Genomic DNA, 20,528 nt, shown 5'->3' on the forward strand with positions numbered 1-20,528 from the left:
CTTTTGATCCCTTATCCATATTAATAAATCCCATTTGCTTTTACCCCAAATTTGATATCAACACACCTTATTCATTTGTCTTTTATTCGATACTCTAATGTCTAACTTTTTATGTTTGCAGCCCTCTTTGTGTAGACACTGTTCAATCCTTTTTAATAAGTTTCATCTGACCTTTGATGTTTGCCATTAATTGATGTCCTTATTAAGCCGCAAGTTGTCGCTTCTTATTTTCATTTTTTGTTCTATATCTTCAATTTCTTCAAAATCTTCCTTTTCTCTACTATTTCAGTTGAGGTGCTTCAATCCATTGAGGTATATGCCTCGGACCTTTGGGGTGTGTGCCTGAAATAGTAGCTACTCTACTCAATTGAGGTACTTCAGTCCATTGAAGTAATATGCCTCGGACCTATGGAGTGTTTGCATGAGAGAGTCTTCAACTTCTTTGTGGATCGTTCCCAAAAGTCGATCCATCTCTTTTCCCATTGTGGCATTGGTCTATTATGACCCGTTTTATGTAAATTTGCCCATCGAGGCCTTGAGTCACATCTAGCCCATTGTGGCTTCCTTTCGGCAACCGGCTTTGGCGTACATTTGGCAAGAAGCATCAATCAAGACCTTCTTCATCAGCTTGGTGTGCATTGCATCGCTAGGGGACATTTTATTGTAATTAATTTGGAAAATTTTACTGTAAGCAAACGTTTATTGATTTTCAATAGATATACGTTTGAGGGGGCGTGTTAAGATTTGTCAAATCAGACCGTTGGATTATCTTGGTGTAGATTAGGCAAGTGGGTTGAATGGGAAAGTTAGCCAAATTAGGTAGCTTAATTAAATTAGCAATTAGGCCAATCTTAGTAGGTAGGAATTTTATATTCATCTCTTGCCTTGGTTATGCTTATCTCTTACTATGTTTAACCCTCTGAGTGTTCTATATAATAACTCATTGGGTTCTTTGTAAAGTATTTTAAGATTAGTGAAATCTTCTCTCTAAAATTTAACAGTTTCTGAAGCTTAAAAAAATTAGAAAAATTGGTGCACATATACTGCACGGTCAGTATGTACATGGAGTTATATTCGATTTTCTCAGAGGTATAAAAAATTTCAACGGTGATCTGCTTGTATTTTAGAATTTCTATTTATGTGTGCTTGTGAAGTCCATTATTTTTCAAAATGTACAGTGGGGCCCACTTCTTAGGATGATCCAAACCGTTCATTTGTTCACTTGTTGGTCCACAACGTAAATGGATGTACCCTTTAGTTTGTCTCCGTAGGATGATCCCAAACCTCCGTTCTATAGAAGGTTTCTATAATGCGCAGTCCTTCTATAGATCGGAGGGTTCCACAGGATGCAACCTATTTACATTGTCGGCCGGCCAACAAATGAACAAATGAACGGTTTGGATCATCATATGACTTTTTGAAAAATATAGGACTTCACGAGCTCACAACATATAATTTCTCTGTATTTTAATAGAATCTAATCTTAATTAGAGAATGTCTTAATAATTTTTTATAACAAATTAATATGTAAATATTCACTCATTGATAGAAAAATAATTTTTTTATATTCTTGTTGGATCATAAACGTTCCATATCATATTTTGATAATGGCACTTGTCAATTTGTTTTACACATCTTTGAATATCTTTTTACTGCGCGCATTTACAATACTCAAGATGCAATCAACATCGAATCAAAAATATTTTAAAACAAAGTGATGGAGCGGTGCTATTATCAAAATTCAGTAGCGGAGATGTCAGTTACCTTACTAAATTAGTCTTTTAATTTATAATAAACCGTGGAAAACATGTTTAAAACATAATTTGTTAGATTCTAAACGGATCCAAGTATTATTTCTGAGAATCTTGAACGTGGATTTATCTGTGGGGTAAAATCAGATCTAATCGTGCACAAACAACGAAAAAGTACACATAAAAATAAGGCAAGAGATGAACACTTTGATGGTTGAGCAAGAAGCCTATGTCTACAGGCGAGAACACGATGTTCCACTACGAGAAAACAAAATTATAACGTTTAAAACATGACTAACTTGCAAACTGTAACAACTACGCACTATTCATCTACTACACCCACTCTACTCCATTAAAGATCTCAATTTGTTTCAAATGTTATTTCATCCCTTTCAACTGCCCTTTCAACATTTTCACTTGCCCTTTTCTACTTTATCAGACTTCGGAACGACGCTCAGATTAGGGTTATTGATTGAACTGATCTTTGATGCGAGCACCTCCAAGAATAGTAGATCGATCTGCTTGCAAAAACTTGGTGGGCTTCTAGGTTCTTGTCAAATGAAGCAAAGAGAAAAGAAAGACATCCATGAGAGAGAGGGGGATTGCTCGTCAGAGTAAGGAAGCGATATGGTGATGCGGCAAAGGAAAATAAGAAGGCATCAGTCGTGGGAGGGACTTTTTAAAAAGTTACACATCTATTTGAGCAAGACATTGTATCAGCAATTTTTATTTATATGGAGAACTGGAAGGTCACATTGGGTTACAAGTACGTGGATTTAGGAAAATTGCAACTAACAGGTTATTCTAAAGTCTCCGGGAAAAAGACAGGCTGACTCGCTAGTCCACCAAAAGTCGCGTAAATCTGTTCCAACTAAACCCCGTTGTCATACGAATTCAGAGGCGAAGCAACATCAAAAGGGCCTTGTCTTCGTCCTTCAATATTTCATCAACCTTGTAGAGCTGATCCACATCATCAACCTTGTGGAGTTGGTCCACAAGCCCATTGAACACAGTAATTTGTTTCAAAAGATTCTGGCCTTCTTGCATCTTTAACCCGTATAATTCTCGCTTCATATACAATTGGTTCGTCAAGCTTTTTTGACATGTTAAGCATTTCCAACTTCTCCCATAATTTAGGTGTTGCTACTTCTTCCATAACTTTGAACATAAGTTATCTCCCAGCCTTAGACTCAATGTGTTCCCACCCATTATATTTCATCTTCTTTGGCTTTCCATCATTTCTTTTGAACACCTTAGCCAGACCATGTTGAAAAGGAATGTCATTTACCCTCATTTGCCATAGGGTGAAATTGTTCTTTTTGTCACACATGCCGATGTTGAACTGGGTAGAACTCGACTTTACCGCCATCTTTAATCATTCTTCACTTCTCGTTGTAGGTCCCAAGAATCTCTTGGATAAATTTTCTACCCTCCGACAATCACTATAACCGCCATCCAATCATAACACCCATGATCGCCCCCTGCCTCAAGAATCGCTCCAACTACATATATGATACCATTTGTTGAGAAAATATGCTAGACAAAATCCGATCCGATCATGCACAAACAAACAAAAAAGTAGAAATAAAAACGAGCCACAAGATGAACATTGAGATTTTGCCTGCTTAATTCGGCCAAGATGCCTACATCCATGGGCGAGGACACGATCTTCCACTCTGAGAAAATAAAAGTACAAGTATTACAAGAGGCATGGTTTGAAATTTCGGTTTCAGTATATATTTCGGACTAGCCGAAACCGAAATTTCAGCCGAAATCCTGAAACTTCGGTCGAAATTGGGTATTGACGCTCGAAATGTCGGTTTTTTGGGCAGAAATTTTGTAAAGGAACAGAAAATTAATATTTTGTTTAAAATTTCGCCGAAATTTCGACCGAAATTTTGTATGTTTTGGAAATTTCGGATTTCAGTCATTTCAATGTCGGTGTTGACCGAAATCCGAAATTTCGGTCGAAATTTCAAACCATGACAAGAGGAACCTACAAACACGGAAACTTGTAAATTGCAACCCTTTTCCTTGTCCGCTGAACCAGGACCATACATAAGAGACCATACAATAATTATTTGAGAAGGTTGTTTCAATGCTAGATTTATCCTGTTTTAATGGCGTTATTTAAAGGAAAATGATTTATACGCTCCAGTGTTTTGATAGACATGCGCTCCACTTGCTAGTCGTGTACTATTTAAAGGGATGTGAGAGGATTTACGGTTCTCCAAAAGCTCTTTAAACCCTTTAAATGCTACACGACAAACAAGTGAGCGCATGTTTATCAAAACATTGGAGCGCTGAAATCATTTCCCGATTTAGATTTTGTTGTTGCTACAGTGTTTCTATATCTAATAAAATAAGAGAATAAAATAAAAATAGCCGTTGGCTTTGACGTACACAATGGAAGCATTTTAAGCAATCACTCATTAGTTTACAGGTGGGCCCCATTTATTTTCTTTTCTAGATCCATTGCACCCCAGTACTGGAACATTGATTGGAATAAATCTGAAGTCATTGTTTATGATGTATTAGGGCCTCTATGCAGGCCTCACTAGTACTATAAAACTCATCATTAGGGAAATAACATATTCACTGATTTTCTTCCAAGGGCCACCCCTTCTACCGTTAAAAGATTACTCATAAATACACCAAAGGAGGTGGCTGGGAAAATTTGGGTGAATTTATAAAGTTTCCAACTCATTATTATATATGTGGGAAAAAAATGGGTGAATTTAACTATGACCACCCTTCTTTGTTTCCGTGACATCTTTCCACAGTCATGAGACTACTAGGAGGGGGTGGCCTTGGTGAATAAAAGGACAAGTTTATATCGTTCCCTACTAATTAGGGCACGTTTTGCTATCATGATTTTTTTTTTCATGGAATATTAGCTTACCCAATGGTGAGAGAGCGGAGGAGATGCATAGATACGAGAGGGACTGAATGAGAGAGTAAGAAAAGCCATGAACAACCAGAAAACAGAAAACTCCCACACAAAATATGATTTGGTTTTTTCCTTGTTTTTTAGCCACTTCTCGCACTCTGCTCATTCGTGCCCTCTCAAGTCTCCCCTTCTCGCACCTGACCTATCTCTCTCTCTCAGCACTTGAAAAACTTTTTTTTTATCATGAAAACAATCATGGTTGCGAAACATAGCCTTAGTGTACATGGGTTCCATTATTTTTGCTAGAGGGCCCGCAATTATAGGCCCACTAGTATATCACTGATTGATACATGCGTGTTGGGACCCGGGTAGAACTCACTCTTAAAAGCTAGCCGTTGAGGAGTGGGTGCCCAAGTCCTTATAACCCAATCCACATCCATCCACTTTTCGGAAGTGGGATTTTTTTCGCTTTTGGGTGGAAGCGTGTTGGGACCCGGGTAGAACTCACCCTTAAAAGCTAGCCGTTGAGGAGTGGGTGCCCGAGTCCTTATAACCCAATCCACATCCATCAACTTTTCGGAAATGGGATTTTTTTCGCTTTTGGGTGGAACCCCCAACAATCTCCCCGTCCACGCAGAAGCAAAGTGGACAATGTCGTCCCTCCATGCGGGATCAATGTGGGAACTACGAGATCTTCCCCAAAGGTTTTTTTACGTCCTCGGAGGCATAACGGGGTTACTGAGATCTTCACCATGGGTTTTTTCCATCCTCGGCGGTACACCGGGGTTAACACGCCCCGGCTCTGATACCACTTGTTTGGACCCGGGTAGAACTCACCCTTAAAAGCTAGTGGTTATAGGGAGGGTGCACAAGTCCTTATAAGCCCATCCACTTCTCTGATGTGGGAATTTTTATTTTTATTTTGCGAGAACAACCGACATTTTGGCCATGCTTCCTGCCGGAGAATGCTCTCTACAATGCTTGTAGACAACCTTTTCCCCTCTTTCTCAAGTTATCTCCTCAATCTTCGAAAGACAACAGAATGTCTAATCTATGAAGGAAAACTCAGCATCAGAATGTCATTTTCTGTGAGAATGAAATGACGATGAAAGATAAACGAACATTCATGACATTCCCTCCAAAAATTACACTGGTTATGAACAAAATGACAAAGCTATTCTTTTAATACTTTTTTTTTTTGTTTTTGTAAAGGATGGATTGAGCTATGTTGTTCTTGTCTTATGATTGAGCTATGTTGTTCTTGTCTTACATTTTTCCATTTCCCTTACATAGTAAATCACTTTTTTATATTAAAAAATGTTTTATTCAATAATAATTATAATGTTAAATATTACATTTTTTTTTTCACACCTCTAGTTTATTTTTTAATTGATTTTCAAGAATTTGATAATCCATGAAGCGATTCTTACGAAAACTTGACAGAATTCTCCAAATTTTCTATGGTCCCCCCCCTTCAAAAGAAAACTAAATGAAGCTTGAATGAAAATGATTCCCTATATTCAAGAACATTAATTCTCATAATATTCTCCAAGTTGCCATAAATTTCCTAACTATGGCCAAAATTGTCTTGTGTTTTTTTTAACTTATAAGTAAATCACAGTTTAACTTTTGATTGAAATTCTTAAGACTTATTATCATTGGGGAAATGAAATTTTCAACCCCTTTTGCTTGTTTTTACAGAAAAATGATTGTGAGGGTGGAATATAAAGCCTTGATTCTTTCTACCACACAAAACCCTAAAAAGAGAAACCCTAAAATTCATATATTGCAATAATTGGCATTTTTCCCCTGTTTTGGATACTCATGATTTGATACAATGTACAGAGAGTTCACATTCATATCAGGGCTAGGCTTAAAGTTCAGTCATGGTAATTTGTCAAAATTGCCCTTGCTGATTGTTGTTGGCAATGCCTGTAGTTTTCATGGTAATATGGGTATTTTTGTCTTTTTGGGAGCCTTTTTCCTCGAACCTTGATACGAGTGAAGGCCTTGGACGACTGTCGTGGGGGTAAGAAGACCAATATGTCCCTACTTTTTGTGGAATTCTTATATTATAAAAATTTTATCTGTAGAAAATAATAGGGCTATTTTTGACTTTTCACTTGTGGGTGAAGTTTAAAGTTTTTGCCACCTCATAGTGAATCATAAGCTCTATTATTTGTGTTTTTTTTCTTTTCTTGCTAACCAATGAAAACTCAGACACTGGAATCAGTTCGCATTTATCACTGTATTCATGCAGATAGGACAGAAGCTCACTGTCTTTATTTCCATATATAATGCTCCATAGAGAAAAGGACAAAAAATCTATTTCCGGATATAGTATTTAGCCAATAATTGCTTTCCCTAACGACCATTTTCTACATTTCAACCATGAAAAAAATTTCCAAGGAATATTAGGGGGGCCAGTTATGAGAATGAGCAGAGATGGAAGGTGGGAGGAAAAAAGATGTTAGAGAAAGATTGCTTAGACAAAGTAATTGTGCAGTGCGATTTTTTAAATGTGATAAAGTGGTTTAGATCATCTCTTTTCCGTGGAGATTTGCTCAGTGGAATGATGAAATATCAAACTTAGTGGGAGGATCCGATATTTCATGTAAAGAGATCGTCTGATTCAGAGGCCGATAGGCTAGCAAGGGATGGTTGCTCGAGGTCGTCTTTGGAAGTCTTCGATTTCCTTCCCCGTGTTTTCTTGGAGTGGCTTTGTGATTTGTTCTTTCAATGTATCAATCTTCTTGATCGTCAGGGTTTCCTTGTGTTCCTTTTCCTTTAATATAATTCTTTGCCGTTAAAAAAAATAGTGGTATGTAGTGTGTTTGGTTATCAACCTCGGAGAATAGTGGTAGGGGGTATCAATACCAGTATAGAGAGAGAAGAGAGAGAGCACCATTCTCAAGAAATTCAAGCAAAATTCCACCTCTTTTGTAGATTTTGGCTTGAATTTCATGAGGGGACAAGGGTGACACGTCAGCAGACATGCAATGATTGACTAGACATGCAATGATTGACTAGAAGACATCCCTCGGAGTCTCCAGGGATTTCAGTGCTGTATAGGCAACCAAGCAAGGAATTTTGCTGATGTGACACCCAAATGCCAACCAAAATCCCCTCTCTCATTCTCAGCAGTTGGGCACTCCAGTATTTCCGTGAAATAATTTTTCATGGTTGCCAAACATGGGCTGCCATAAATTTTCTTCCTTTTCTTGCGGGCCAATTCTTACTGATTAACAGAATGCCACGAATATACCCTTGGCAAAACTCCCATTAATCAAATCCTGTGTGGGGTCTTTCTCTTGATGCTGTGACAACTACATCGAAAAGGCTATCTAATTAAATGACGAAGACACCTAGCTAGAAGATAAATATTTCCCTGTAAAGTACATTATATATACATATATTTACCATAAATAAATGCCTTGAAATCCCTACATTTTAACTATAAATAGCATCACAAGATGAGATGAGTATGAAGGAAGATTTCTTGTGGCTATGATTTTTGTTAAAGCTTATTACAAAAGCATAAGGTCCTAACATCTGTGAATTCGAAAAGTATGCATGAAATTGCAAAGGAACACCCAATCATGCATGACCTGACTACTTTTTTGTCCATCATCTTCTCTATCTAATATTCCAAGTTTCAAACTCAAACTAGGGAGTTTAAGCTTTTTTATAGACCAAACCACCTTTTGTCAATCTTAGAGAATTCCTGTCTAAATTAGTTAGTATCTGAACTCAAATCCTGCAATATTCCATTCTTTCATCCACAGCCTCTATCCAAGACAAATATGGGTTTAAGAGATATAGAGGCTACACTGCCACCAGGGTTTAGGTTCTACCCAAGTGATGAAGAGTTGGTCTGCCATTATCTTTATAGAAAGATTGCCAATGAGGGACCCTCAAATGGAACTTTGGTGGAGGTAGACTTGCACAAGTGTGAGCCATGGCAGCTACCAGGTGAGTGACCCTTGCATGGCCTAATTCTCTCTCTCTCTCTCTCTCTCTCTCTCTCTCTCTCTCTCTCACACACACACACACACACACCAGAAATAATTGGTAGTCTATTTTTCATTTTTTTGGTGGGTGAACTGGGAATCTCTCTCTCTCTCTCTCTCTCTCTCTCTCTCTCTCTCTCTCTCTCACACACACACACACACACACACACACACACACACACACCAGAAATAATTGGTAGTCTATTTTTCATTTTTTTGGTGGGTGAACTGGGAATCTCTCTCTCTCTCTCTCTCTCTCTCTCTCTCTCTCTCTCTCACACACACACACACACACAGACCAGAAATAATTGGTGGTCTATTTTCCATCTTTTGGTGGGTTAGCCGGGACTGAATTTGTGACATGACTTCATGGCCCTTGTGTATTTAATAATGCTTAATTGTTTTGAAGAAGCAAATATAACGTTATTTGGGTTTTCCAAAACTTGATCCATTGCAACATAATTTTACACACTAGAGATAGCCAAGAATAAATTTATCCATTTTTTTTTTGTAGGGAGCATACATTTGTTTTAATTTTTAAACACTCTCATTCGCTGTTGCAATCCAAAGAAGCCATGTAAATGAATGAAAGGGTTAAAAGTTAAAGAGACGGGTGTATCTTTGCAAACAAAGGGGTTTAATATGAAGTCCATTTGATGTATTAATTATAGATAATTCAAACTTATATGTTAAAAAATATTAATTGTAGATAATTTATTTAATATCTATTTTACTTTCTCTATTGGGAAAAATCATATAATTTTTCATCAATCATAAAAAACCATAATTGATATCAATTTTCAAAAAAAAAAAAAAAAGGAATTGTCAGTTCAAATTTATTAGTTTGATAGGGAATTGCGAAATATAATATAAAAAAAAAAAATTAGTAATTTCAAGCTCAAAATAATCATTAATCATGATTAAGAATAGGTATTAGGTTAAAATTCTGGTTTTTCTTAAGAATAGGTAATAGATATTAGTAATTTCAAGCTCAAAATAATCATTAATCATGATCAATAATAGCCATGCCATTATTGAAAATAAAGGTCGGTATTGCCCCCAGATATTTAACTCTATGGTTATGGAAACTCCTTTCCCCCAGCTAAGTTACACCCAATTGAAAAAAGATAGAGATAGACAAGACAAAAGCTCCAAGTAGACAAAAAGACTTGGAAGGAAACCAAAACCTTAATGGTCCCAAAACCTCTTTCCACCTCACCTTTGGGTTGAGAACATGGAATAGAAAGTGTTAAGCCCTATGCTAGCTGGAATTGATAAGGGTGTTGCAACTTCTACAGGGTGTTTATGAAGTTAAAAGGCACTATTAGCCTTTAAAGGGTAAACAAAAGATCTTATCAAAGAGAAATGAACATCATTTTGCACTCAGTAAAGTAGATGTGAGGTGTGCTCCTAAGGTTTAGTATAGACCCATGTGAGTTTCTTAGTTGTAAAAATTATATGATTGAAATTAGCATGAATTAGTAATACAAAATTTACTCAACACACATTGAGAGAGAGAGAGAGAGAGAGAGAGAACAGTCATGTCTCATTGGTAATGTTTTGATGAAAAATATCCATGCAAAACTAGTATACTTTGGTGGTTGATTATTTACTGATTTATATTTTATAATCTCAGATGTGGCTAAGCTAGGGGCCAATGAGTGGTACTTCTTCAGCTTTCGCGACCGTAAATACACCAACGGTTTGCGTGCAAATCGGGCGACAAAAGCCGGATACTGGAAAGCCACTGGAAAAGATCGACCGGTGTTTGATACTACTACGAAAGTGATAATTGGGATGCGAAAGACCTTAGTTTTCTACGGTGAAAGAGCTCCAAAGGGAATCAAGACTGATTGGGTCATGCACGAGTTTCGGCTAGAGAACCCATATATGCCTCCTAAGGTTGCACCCCTACCCTCACATGTGCAGACACTAATACACCAGCTTATAGCACTTTGGTAATTCACTAAATATGTGCAGCTTTCATGCTACACATATAAATAGGGAAATAATATCAGCACAGCCATGTTTTGATAATAGGGGCGAACTCATCTTGTCCTATATTCTTAACTAGCTGTTACAATTCCCAAAATGGTGTCAACAGCCTTCGACAGCTGGTTAAAGCATATGGGACAAGTTGAATTCATATCTATAATCAAAACATGGTAGTGCCAATATCAATATATTATATATATATGCTACTGATATTGGCACTACCATGCATGATTTGATACTTGCACTAACACATCTTGTATTTTCTGGTTTAATTGGCTTTTAAGAGCTTTTTGTGAATTGAAATAGCCTTAGTTAAATAATAAAAGACAAGATGAGTTAGTGCAACAATGTTTTGTTAATGGGGCAAACTCACCTTGTTTTACACTTTAATTGGCTGACGAGAGCTTTTAGAGTCTTGTAATGGCCTTTGACAGCTGCTTTAAACAGAGTGAAATGAGGTGAAATCGCCGCATTATCGAAACATAGCCGTGATGATGACATTTGACATTTGTTTATCTTATACTCTACTTTGATTGCTTCAAATATTTCTTCTCTCTTTATGCTCTAATTTGGTTATAATATCCATTGACAGGAAGATTGGGTGTTATGTAGAGTTTTTAACAAAAGCCAGGGAGAGTCTTCCACCAAATTTAGGTTTGCATTTGATCATGACAACATTGGTTGCTCTGCTCTAAATATGGGGTCATATCCTCCCATTGACCAAAGCTTGCCAAATGGGTATAAGCAAATGACCACATTTTCCAACATCCCACAGCAAGAGGATAGCATTCCTCCAAATAACCTCCTAAATCTATCAGTTTTGCACTATAGTTTTCTTGGGTTTCCCCAAGAGATGGATAGTGCAGCCATCAATGAAAAAAATGCTACAGATGGAGATGAGTATGGCTTTCTATTGGATATGGGTTTTGGAAATCAAAAGTTGGGGGATGGAGGGCTTCCAAATTTAGGGTGAATGAGGTTTGAGGATACGAGAGTCTTATAGCTTGCCTTTTGAGTTTATCATTATTAGATTTTGTTTGTAATATGGGGTTGTTTATGATTAGGATTTGAGGGATAGATAGTATGTAATTATGTTGTTGAATATTGGCAGGTTGGGATGCAAATATTGCTCTTGTTGTGTGTAAATATCGCAATTGTATTATTTATAAAAATAAATTCTTTCACTTGGAAAATAGCCGACTATCGGAATCGAACCGATGACCATCGCATTACAAATGCGGTGCTCTAACCTCTGAGCTAAGCGGGCTCATATAACAGAAATAGTGCGTGAATAGGAATTCGGGATGGGGTGATACCTCATCAGATGATTGTATAAGGAAGACGGTAGATTATAGAAAAGAAAGAGTGGAAAAATAGGATAAATTCAATGGGATTCCTGATCCAATCAGGAATCTCATTTTTGGTCAAAATACGCAGAATTTCTTACTTTTCGTGGAGGATTAGATCCTGTAACAGGGGGTCTGTGGCTGACCGATATTGCACACCATCATTTAGCTATTGCAATTCTTTTCCTGATAGCTGGTCACATGTATAGGACCAACTGGGGCATTGGTCATGGCCTGAAAGATATTTTAGAGGCTCATAAAGGGCCATTTACAGGCCAGGGTCATAAAGGCCTCTATGTTCTGAAGGCACTTACCTCATATGGCCTCCCCTAAGACGAATCGACTAGCAGGGAAGATGCGGAGAGCAGCCAGGTTTCAGACGAGGAGACTAGTTCCTACGAATAAGTTTGGAAGAACCTTGGTCTCTTCTTTTTTCTTTTTTCTTTTTTTGAATATGTACCAAGAACTCATCTGCTATTTTCTCTCTCTCTAGCTTTGGGCATGTAACAATATACTAGGGGTGCAAGTTTGGCCCTGTCAGCCCTGACCCGCCCTGAGCCCGAATAAGGTCAGGGCTGGATTTTCCAACCCTGAGGGCGGGTCAGGGTTCATTTTTTTAGACTCTGACTCAGGTCAGGTCGGGTCGGGTTCTGGGTTAATGCCTCGGGTACCATGACCCGGCCCGACCCTAAGTTTTCTATTATAGAATTGAATCATCTGTGCATGTTTCTTTTGCTAATGTTTTCTATTATCTTGGATTGATGTTTCTTTAGATTATTATTATTAATTGTCTCTGTTGCTTGTTATGTTGTTGAATTCATATTTTCTTATTTTGTTCCCTTTCTCTATTTATTGATCATTTTTTTCTATATGATAAGTGGTTGCTTTATTTTTGGCACTCTTAACAGGTATTTGCACTAGGGTCAATTAGGGCCGGCCCGGCCCTGCCCAATCAGGGCAGTCCAGGGCCAGCACTGAGCCCTGTAGGGCAGGCAATGGGTTCAGGTTTTTCGGCCCTGACTCAGGGTCAGGGCGGGTCAGGGCCGAGATAATGGGATCCAGGGTTGGGCTAGGGTTTTGAAAAACCCAACCCAACCCAACCCTGTTGCAGCCCTACAATATACTCTATGAAAACCATAAAATTCTCTCTGGGTGTCCATCCATCTCCACATGTCATTTTGCTAGTGGCCCATAAAAGCAGCTAAGACTTGTATTTCAACAATCCCTAAAAAAGTTTCTAAAAAAAATAAAAAGGCACGTGATAATTTTCAAAATCCATGTATTTCAGTCTTTAGGTTTCAAATTTTCCGGGGAAAAAAAACTATTTTGGAACAAAACCATGGCAAATGTGTCTACCAAGCATTAGAAATCTCACTTCCAAAGAAATTTTTTCCAAGGAACTTTTCCATAAAGCTCCATTTGGATTACAAGAAAAAGATTGTAGACTAATATGTTTATGGTTAATTTAGAGGTATATCATCGTAAATTGAAGGTCCCTTTAAATAAAACTTGAATTGGATCCGTCGTAAATTTTTCCCTCCCAAACTTTAAAAAAAAAATAAAAAATCATGCAATCCAAACAGGGCGTAAGGGTCCGTTGTAATCTAAGTAAAAGAACATATTCCAAATATCCTAAAAGTTTATTTTACCACTTTGCCACTGAATTCGTTTTGAAATGCACCCGACTTAACGGTGAAGAGCCATAAAGATATTTGCATGAATTTATGGAGAAGCATTGAACTTATCTAGGCATCCAAATTGAGTTTTATGCCGTATCATTAAATCATAGGATTGGTTTTACATTTTGATTTACTGTGTACAATGGATCAATGAAAAGGAAAAACTTTACCCCGCCCTCAAAAATTGTGTACTAAAGATTTATTAAAATATACGTTAAAAAGTTAATAATTGATTTACAAAATTGTAAATAACGCATAACACTTTTAGAATTACAACCACAAATCATAAAGTAATTTGATCAGAGATTCTGATAGCAGGTCTGGTTATGAAAGTTAGTTCTAGGCCATGGTGCACCAGAATGCAGAACAGGAGAGCAGTGGCTTCTTTCTCCCTCCAGACACTGAAAGAAAAAACAGTTCCAAATCATTATTACCCCAATAATAATAATAATAATAAGAAGAAGGGATTTTGCTAGGGTCCATCGCAAAAGGTATTTCACGGCTGGTCTGTCACATGTCAGATTAGCCACCTCATGAATGGAGACAAAAGCTGTTGTCTTCATTCATGAGGTGGCTCGTCTGACATGCAACAGACCAGCTGCAAAATGCCCCTTTGCGATGGACGCTAGCGATACCCTAATAATAATAATAGTAATAATAATAAGGGATTAGCTAGCGTCCATCACAGAAGACATTCCGCAGATGGTCTCTTGCATCTGACAGCAGCCACAGAGGCTCACTTTTCAGCAGATTTTGTCTTCATTCACAAGGTGGATGCTGTCAGATGCAACAGACCATCCGCGAAATGCCTTCTGCGATGGACGCTATGTACAACATGAACCAACTGCCACGCCTGCGTGTCTTATGAATATTGTTGGTCATCACAAGTCCAGCCTATTGCCCTTGATCCCACCCACTCTTGGGATTATTCTAGACTTCCCATTGAGCATGATGAAAAAGAAGTCATTTGAAAAGTTTTTAAGACATTGATTTTTTAACGCCTCAACTTGTGAATGAGATCTCAATTCAGCATAAGATCTGGACTCACTGGGTTGCCTTGTGATGGCCCATCAGATTAATAATCCCAATCACAAAGTACATACACCAAGTGTGGATTGGATCATGGTTGTTTTCACAAATCAAGACAACATCAGTCGTCCTAGCCTATCTCAAATAATAATAGCAATAATAACAGTGTAATGATATAATAATTAATAATTAAAGGAAACATTACAATTATAACATTTTATATAACAACCTTAGGGGCCACCCAAGTTTTCCATTTATATATAGTATAGATTTGGAGACACATCTCACAACTTGCTAGACTCGAAACAGACTTGCATGCTTGGCAAATTGCAGTGTGTCCGAGTTCCAGAACTCCACTGGTTAGCCATAAGCAAACTGAAAGGCACAATTAAATGGGAAAGAGGACGTAAATCAAAATACTGCTATTAAATATTCGATGACTCAAAGACTTGAATCACAGCATTTTGAAGTGGGTTAGTGATGACAGGATTTTGATGAGGGTTAGTGATGTAGTAGCAAAGCCAAAGGTTCTAACTTCTGATTTGCGAGAGATGGGAGAGAGGGTCTCTTCCTTTCTTTCCTTCCTTTTTTTTGTCGGTGTTATTTTCGTTGGATCAGATTTTGCTCTGATACCATGTTGTTGTGAGAAGAGAAGGAAGAAGATGGAGCCCCTTAGAAAGCTCCCATGTAATATGATGATATATATATATATATATATATATATATATATATATATATGCCCAAATAGGGTTACATGTACAAACTATAATGCCCTTTAACAATACCCTGCAACAATTTTAATCTGTTTTGGAAGTGTTTAGTAGTATAGGATACTTTGCAGATTTTACTAATAAAAGACTAGAGGAGTGACTGTTAAGAGATGGGGGTAAGGACTAAGGAGTTCACAGGCAGTTGGAGGGAAGATTTTGAAGCTTGTTGTTCACGAGTAGGGGTGTAAACGGATCGAATTCGAATCGGATATGGCTATATACAAATTCGATTACTGTATACACTGTCCGAATTCGGATTCGGATTCTAAGGTAATTTAATATCAATTACCAAATTCGATTCCAGCGGATATTATTCGAATTGGGATATTATCCGTATCCGTTTATCCGGTAAATTCGAACATTTTATTGCAGCTCTTTATCTTTCTTCTCCTTCTTACTCCTCGAATGAATTTTTCTAACCCTAAAACCAGACCACCCAAAACACTTCTGTTTTTTTTTTCTAAAAAGAAAATTCACTTTTCTTTTAGAAACAAAAGACAGTGTGTCATTACTAAAAATAAATATTAATGATATTATCAATAATAAATAAAAAGCATGTACTTCTCGGATTCGGATGTTAAACGGATCGGATATACCATTTACCAGATTCGCATCCGCTAAGAGCCGGATATCTCATAAACGGATTCGGATAATATACGCTTGAAATGGATTCGGATAATATTCGCTTTAAACGGATTCGGATGCGGACGGTTATCAAATTTTCGAATATCCATTTACACTCCTATTCACGAGAACCACTACTAGGGATTTTCATTAGTTGTGCTCGTTTCTTTTAGAATATATCAATAAGAACAACTATTTTTGCTGCTTCTCTGTTTCCGCCTTTGATTCTGATCTGGATCATCATGGCAAAAGGCAGGAACCTCACCCAGCAACAAAGGGTCCTTATGTTAGTAGAACTAGCCCGACAAGTGGCTGCCCTCAGGCAACAACTACAAGGTATGTGCAGGGAGCAACCTAGTTATGGGCGTTTGCCAGGTGAAACTCGTGCAGCGCACGCCAATGATTAGACGAAAGGTGAAGTGGGCAACAATTTACCAAAAGAAAATCTGGACTACAAATCTACAATCGACGCAATAGATGCAAGATTTGGAGGAAGAACCAATAATAAAAAAAAGATTTGGAGGAAAACCCCTTTCATAACAAGAAGGAAAAACGAAACCCTAGTACTCGATTTCCGGAGTATGGGAACCTTGGTCCAGCAGCATGCCAGGTGTTTGAAGAAAGCATGGGAGAAGAAGTTAAGCCATATGATTACTGGAGGCAGATTCCAGATTTTTGAAAAGGAGGGTCAAAATCAAAGTACTAGATTTTTACTGTAGTCTCCAACCCGAAACTTTCTTTGGTTTCTCAATCACTGTAGACGATTTCGTTCAATGGAGACATGTTAGAAGAGAGAAAATTACTTTTGTGAAGAATAAGTTAAAAAGGGATGCAGTGATATGGTGGCAAAGGCTAGTAGAGTCACATGATCTTGTTGGTAAGCCCTGCATCCAAATTGGGAGGATATGAAAGTAAAATTGAAAGTGTGTTATCTGCCCATCAATTACAGATAGAATTTATTTAAGAGTTATCAATCTCTATGCTAGAAAGATATGCTCGTGGGGGAGTATGCTGATAAATTCTATAACTCGGCACTACTTAATGGGTTACCTGAATCAGAAGAGATACTACTTCTGTGTACTTATTAGGTCTAAAGTTACAGATCAGAGCATAGCGTATTTAGTAGCCACGAGGACTTGAGATGTAGATAAATCATACTAGCTCGCACTGAAGGTGGAAGAATGATGGGGACCATCCCAAGGCTGATATTCTAATTTTTCAAGTGTCATTTAGGTGTCTTTCAAGTCCCTTAGTTATAGGAGGGGTACCACAAGTCACACTTCATTCAAAGTAGCCTAAGGCCGAATCCAAAGCACATGCTGAACTCAAATACCTTTGCTCGAAAATATTCGGATAAGCGACCATGTCAATGCATATGCACAGAATATAAAGCAATTGCATGAATTAGGAAAATTTATTGAAGCCAATAATGCCTAGTACGAGGGAAGGGCTGATTTGTGAAGAACGGTTAAGAGTATGAAGTGGGTGATCAAGTTATGGTGTACTTGAAAACGGAGATTTCTCGCAAGGAACATATCACAAATTGAAAGCAAAAAAGTATGGGCCTTGCACAAGACCAAATGCATATTTGTTAGAGTTACCAATAGAACTCAAATCAGTCCTATTCATACTACTCGGGGCATGATGAAGAGGGGTCTAATGGAGGGGCAGATTTGTGGGCTGATCAATTTCTTCAATGGCCAACTGAAGAAATTGAGAATATTTTTGATATTGAGACTGTTCTTAGTTCTTACACAAGATGGAATGCTAGAGAAATTTCTCATCAAATGGAAGAGCAAACTACCCATCGAAAATAACATGGATTACAAAAAATGAATTCTAGCAGATAGATCTACATATTTAGCAAGAGTACAAGGAAATCAACTCATCAGAACCGGGTTCTTCTCAGCTGGGAAGTTGATGTAGCAGCAAATTCAAAGTTTTTCAAGAAGACTTATCAGCTAAGTCCTTTTTTTATGTTTCAGTTTTAGGAGAAGTCAAGTGCAGGCATTAATGTTTATTTTAACCTGTTTTGAGATTATTTAGTTGTAAAGGGGCATTTGTTTTTGGAATGGTTGCAGTAATGGGGTACTTTAGGGATTTTATTAATAATAAAGGACTAAAGGATGGACTATTAGGGTGTGTTTGGTTGCACAACAACCTGGATGGCTTAGAGGTTTTGGTTGGCATTTGGGTGCCATGTCAGCAGAACTCCTTGTTTGGTTGCCAATATAGCATTGACATCCCAGGAGATGACTACCAGGGATGTCCCCTGGTTAATCATTGCATGTCTGCTGTTGTGTCACCCTTGTCTCCCCTCCCTGTGAAATCCAAGCCAAAATCCACAAAAAAGGTAGAATTTTGCTTGGAATTCTTAAGAATGAAGCTTTTTCTCTCTTTCTCTCTCTTCCCTCTTTCTCTCTTCTCAATATATATTGGTAATGACACACTATACCACTACTCGACAAGGTTGACAGCGAAACACTACTTACCACTATTCTACGAGGTAAGTTCCAGGTAAATCTAATGCTTGCCTCCTCCCTGTTGACTACTTACACCAGTAATCTACGTGGTAAATACCTGCAACCGATGTGTGAGGGAGTTCATTGGCAGTTAGAGAGGATTTGCAGCTTGCCGTTCGTGGACCACTGCTAGTATTTTCTTTTGTTGTGTTGTTTGTTTCTTTTAGATTGGAATATGATAAATCCACACAGGATTCCCTCTCCCCCCGCCGCCCCGCCCCCCCTCCCCTTTGACGGCCTTTACCCCCGTATTTCCTTTACAAGCAGTTAGCCAATTTTTTTTCTCCCCATGAGTCCTTCTCCGATGCACTAGTCAAAGGCCAAGAACTACATCATAGCTCACAGTCTCACAAGGATGGTCATCCCTCCTCATGCTGCCTTTCCTGAACTCAACCTGAATATTTGTGCGTCTATTCACGTGTCTGCTAAAAAAATATGCTGGAACCCTTGAATACCTTTTCTGCTCAAAAGAGAAGTCTCAGTAGAAATGTTGACTTCAGGCTGAATGAAGAGCTTTTCCAACCGAATTTTGATCTGGGTCTCTTCCAAAACAGGCTTATTGAGGGAGTTTCTAACCAGGTCCTTTCTAAATTGACAAATTGCGAGGGACTTAATCCTGGATCCTTGAGGGATGGATGGTTTGTGATGTGGTAAGATTAGGTTTAACATGTTGAGGAAGAGAATGAGAGAAATTGTGAGTTGGGAAAATCTCCCCCTCACTTATGTATTTATATAAAGAGGAATATACAAAAGATAAACATACCCATAGGCATATTCATTCACTAACATGTTATATACAGAGATTAGAGACAATGAGCAATCTTCTTTTGGTTTAAAGGAAAAGACGAATATAGAGAGATGGTGCCAAGATGGATAAGGAGAAGAGAGAGGAGAATCGAGGGAGATTGCGGGGAAGCATATCACGAGGGCTGAAGCGGTTGTTTTTTGCTGTCCTCATATAAGGAAATGCTGCCAGCCCTCTATTCTTCACACATAATGGAAGCATCGTATCTATAGTTGTCAAACTCTTACGAGTCAACTCTCAAGTCGAGTCGAGTCGCCGGGCTTTCAAGTCGAGTCGAGTAGCCTCTGTCGAAAACTCTTACGAGTCATCTGGTGACTCTTACGAGTCGAGTAAAAAAACTATGACCCTTACAAGTCGAATCGAGTCGTTGGGCCTGGGCTTTCTTGCTTTAATGGTTGAAAACTTGGAAGTAGGAACTTAAAACTTAATTATTTTTGTAAGTTACAAGCATGTAGTTATTTGCTAGTAAAATGGTGGGCCCCACGCCATCAAAACATGAGATGTAAAACGGCGGGCTCCAGTCAAATGCATAAGTTTGGGTAGGGACGGTGGACACCACCTTGTCAATAACATTAGGCGTAAAATGGTGGGCCCCACTTTCTGCATTGGTTTGCATAGAGATAGCAGGCCCCACCAATCCTAGGCATGGTCATTAAATGGTGGGCCCCACGCCATCAAAACATGAGATGTAAAACGGCGGGCTCCAGTCAAATGCATAAGTTTGGGTAGGGACGGTGGACACCACCTTGTCAATAACATTAGGGGTAAAATGGTGGGCCCCACTTTCTACATTGGTTTGCATAGAGACAGCAGGCCCCACCAATCCTAGGCATGGTCATTAAATATTGGACCCCACCCCATCATAGCATGAGGTGTAAAATAATTAGTCCAAATCATTTGAAAAAAAAGTTGATCCTACGGTGTATGCATGGGTTAGGATAGATTTGATGGGCTCAAAAGATCAAGGGTAAAATAGTGGACCCTACCCATGCTATTCTTGGGTATAGAATATGGGCTCCACCCCACCCCATCAAAAGATCAAAACATGATGTAGGGGGAAATACTTTCCAGGGAAAACTTTTTCTAGAAAAGGTGAATGACATTTGG

General features: G+C 38.3%; 1 protein-coding gene and 1 non-coding gene across 2 annotated transcripts; one reads left to right on the forward strand and one right to left on the reverse strand.

Annotated features, from left to right (window-relative positions):
• Positions 1–8,238: 8,238 nt before the first annotated feature.
• On the forward strand, positions 8,239–11,691 carry LOC143891444 (protein CUP-SHAPED COTYLEDON 3-like). The gene is made up of 3 exons (XM_077396016.1): positions 8,239–8,613; positions 10,288–10,553; positions 11,239–11,691. Exons 1-3 carry the CDS (start codon positions 8,445–8,447, stop codon positions 11,617–11,619), a joined length of 816 nt encoding a protein of 271 aa, XP_077252131.1. The 5' UTR covers positions 8,239–8,444; the 3' UTR covers positions 11,620–11,691.
• A 149-nt stretch (positions 11,692–11,840) lies between these two features.
• On the reverse strand, positions 11,841–11,913 carry TRNAT-UGU (transfer RNA threonine (anticodon UGU)). The gene has a single exon. It is a non-coding gene; the product is annotated as a tRNA-Thr (tRNA).
• Positions 11,914–20,528: the final 8,615 nt, after the last annotated feature.

The sequence above is a fragment of the Tasmannia lanceolata genome, unplaced genomic scaffold (genome assembly GCF_043159265.1).
Source record: "Tasmannia lanceolata isolate RefF3 unplaced genomic scaffold, GAP_Taslan_0.1 ptg000013l, whole genome shotgun sequence".
NCBI lineage: Eukaryota > Viridiplantae > Streptophyta > Magnoliopsida > Canellales > Winteraceae > Tasmannia > Tasmannia lanceolata.

Bases quoted from the DNA above. Each gene is read 5' to 3' on its own strand.
- LOC143891444 (XM_077396016.1), top strand. From the start codon at position 8,445: ATGGGTTTAAGAGATATAGAGGCTACACTGCCACCAGGGTTTAGGTTC. The intron at 8,614-10,287 runs GTGAGTGACCCT...TTATAATCTCAG, and splicing joins TGAGCCATGGCAGCTACCAG to ATGTGGCTAAGCTAGGGGCC. The intron at 10,554-11,238 runs GTTGCACCCCTA...ATCCATTGACAG, and splicing joins ACCCATATATGCCTCCTAAG to GAAGATTGGGTGTTATGTAG.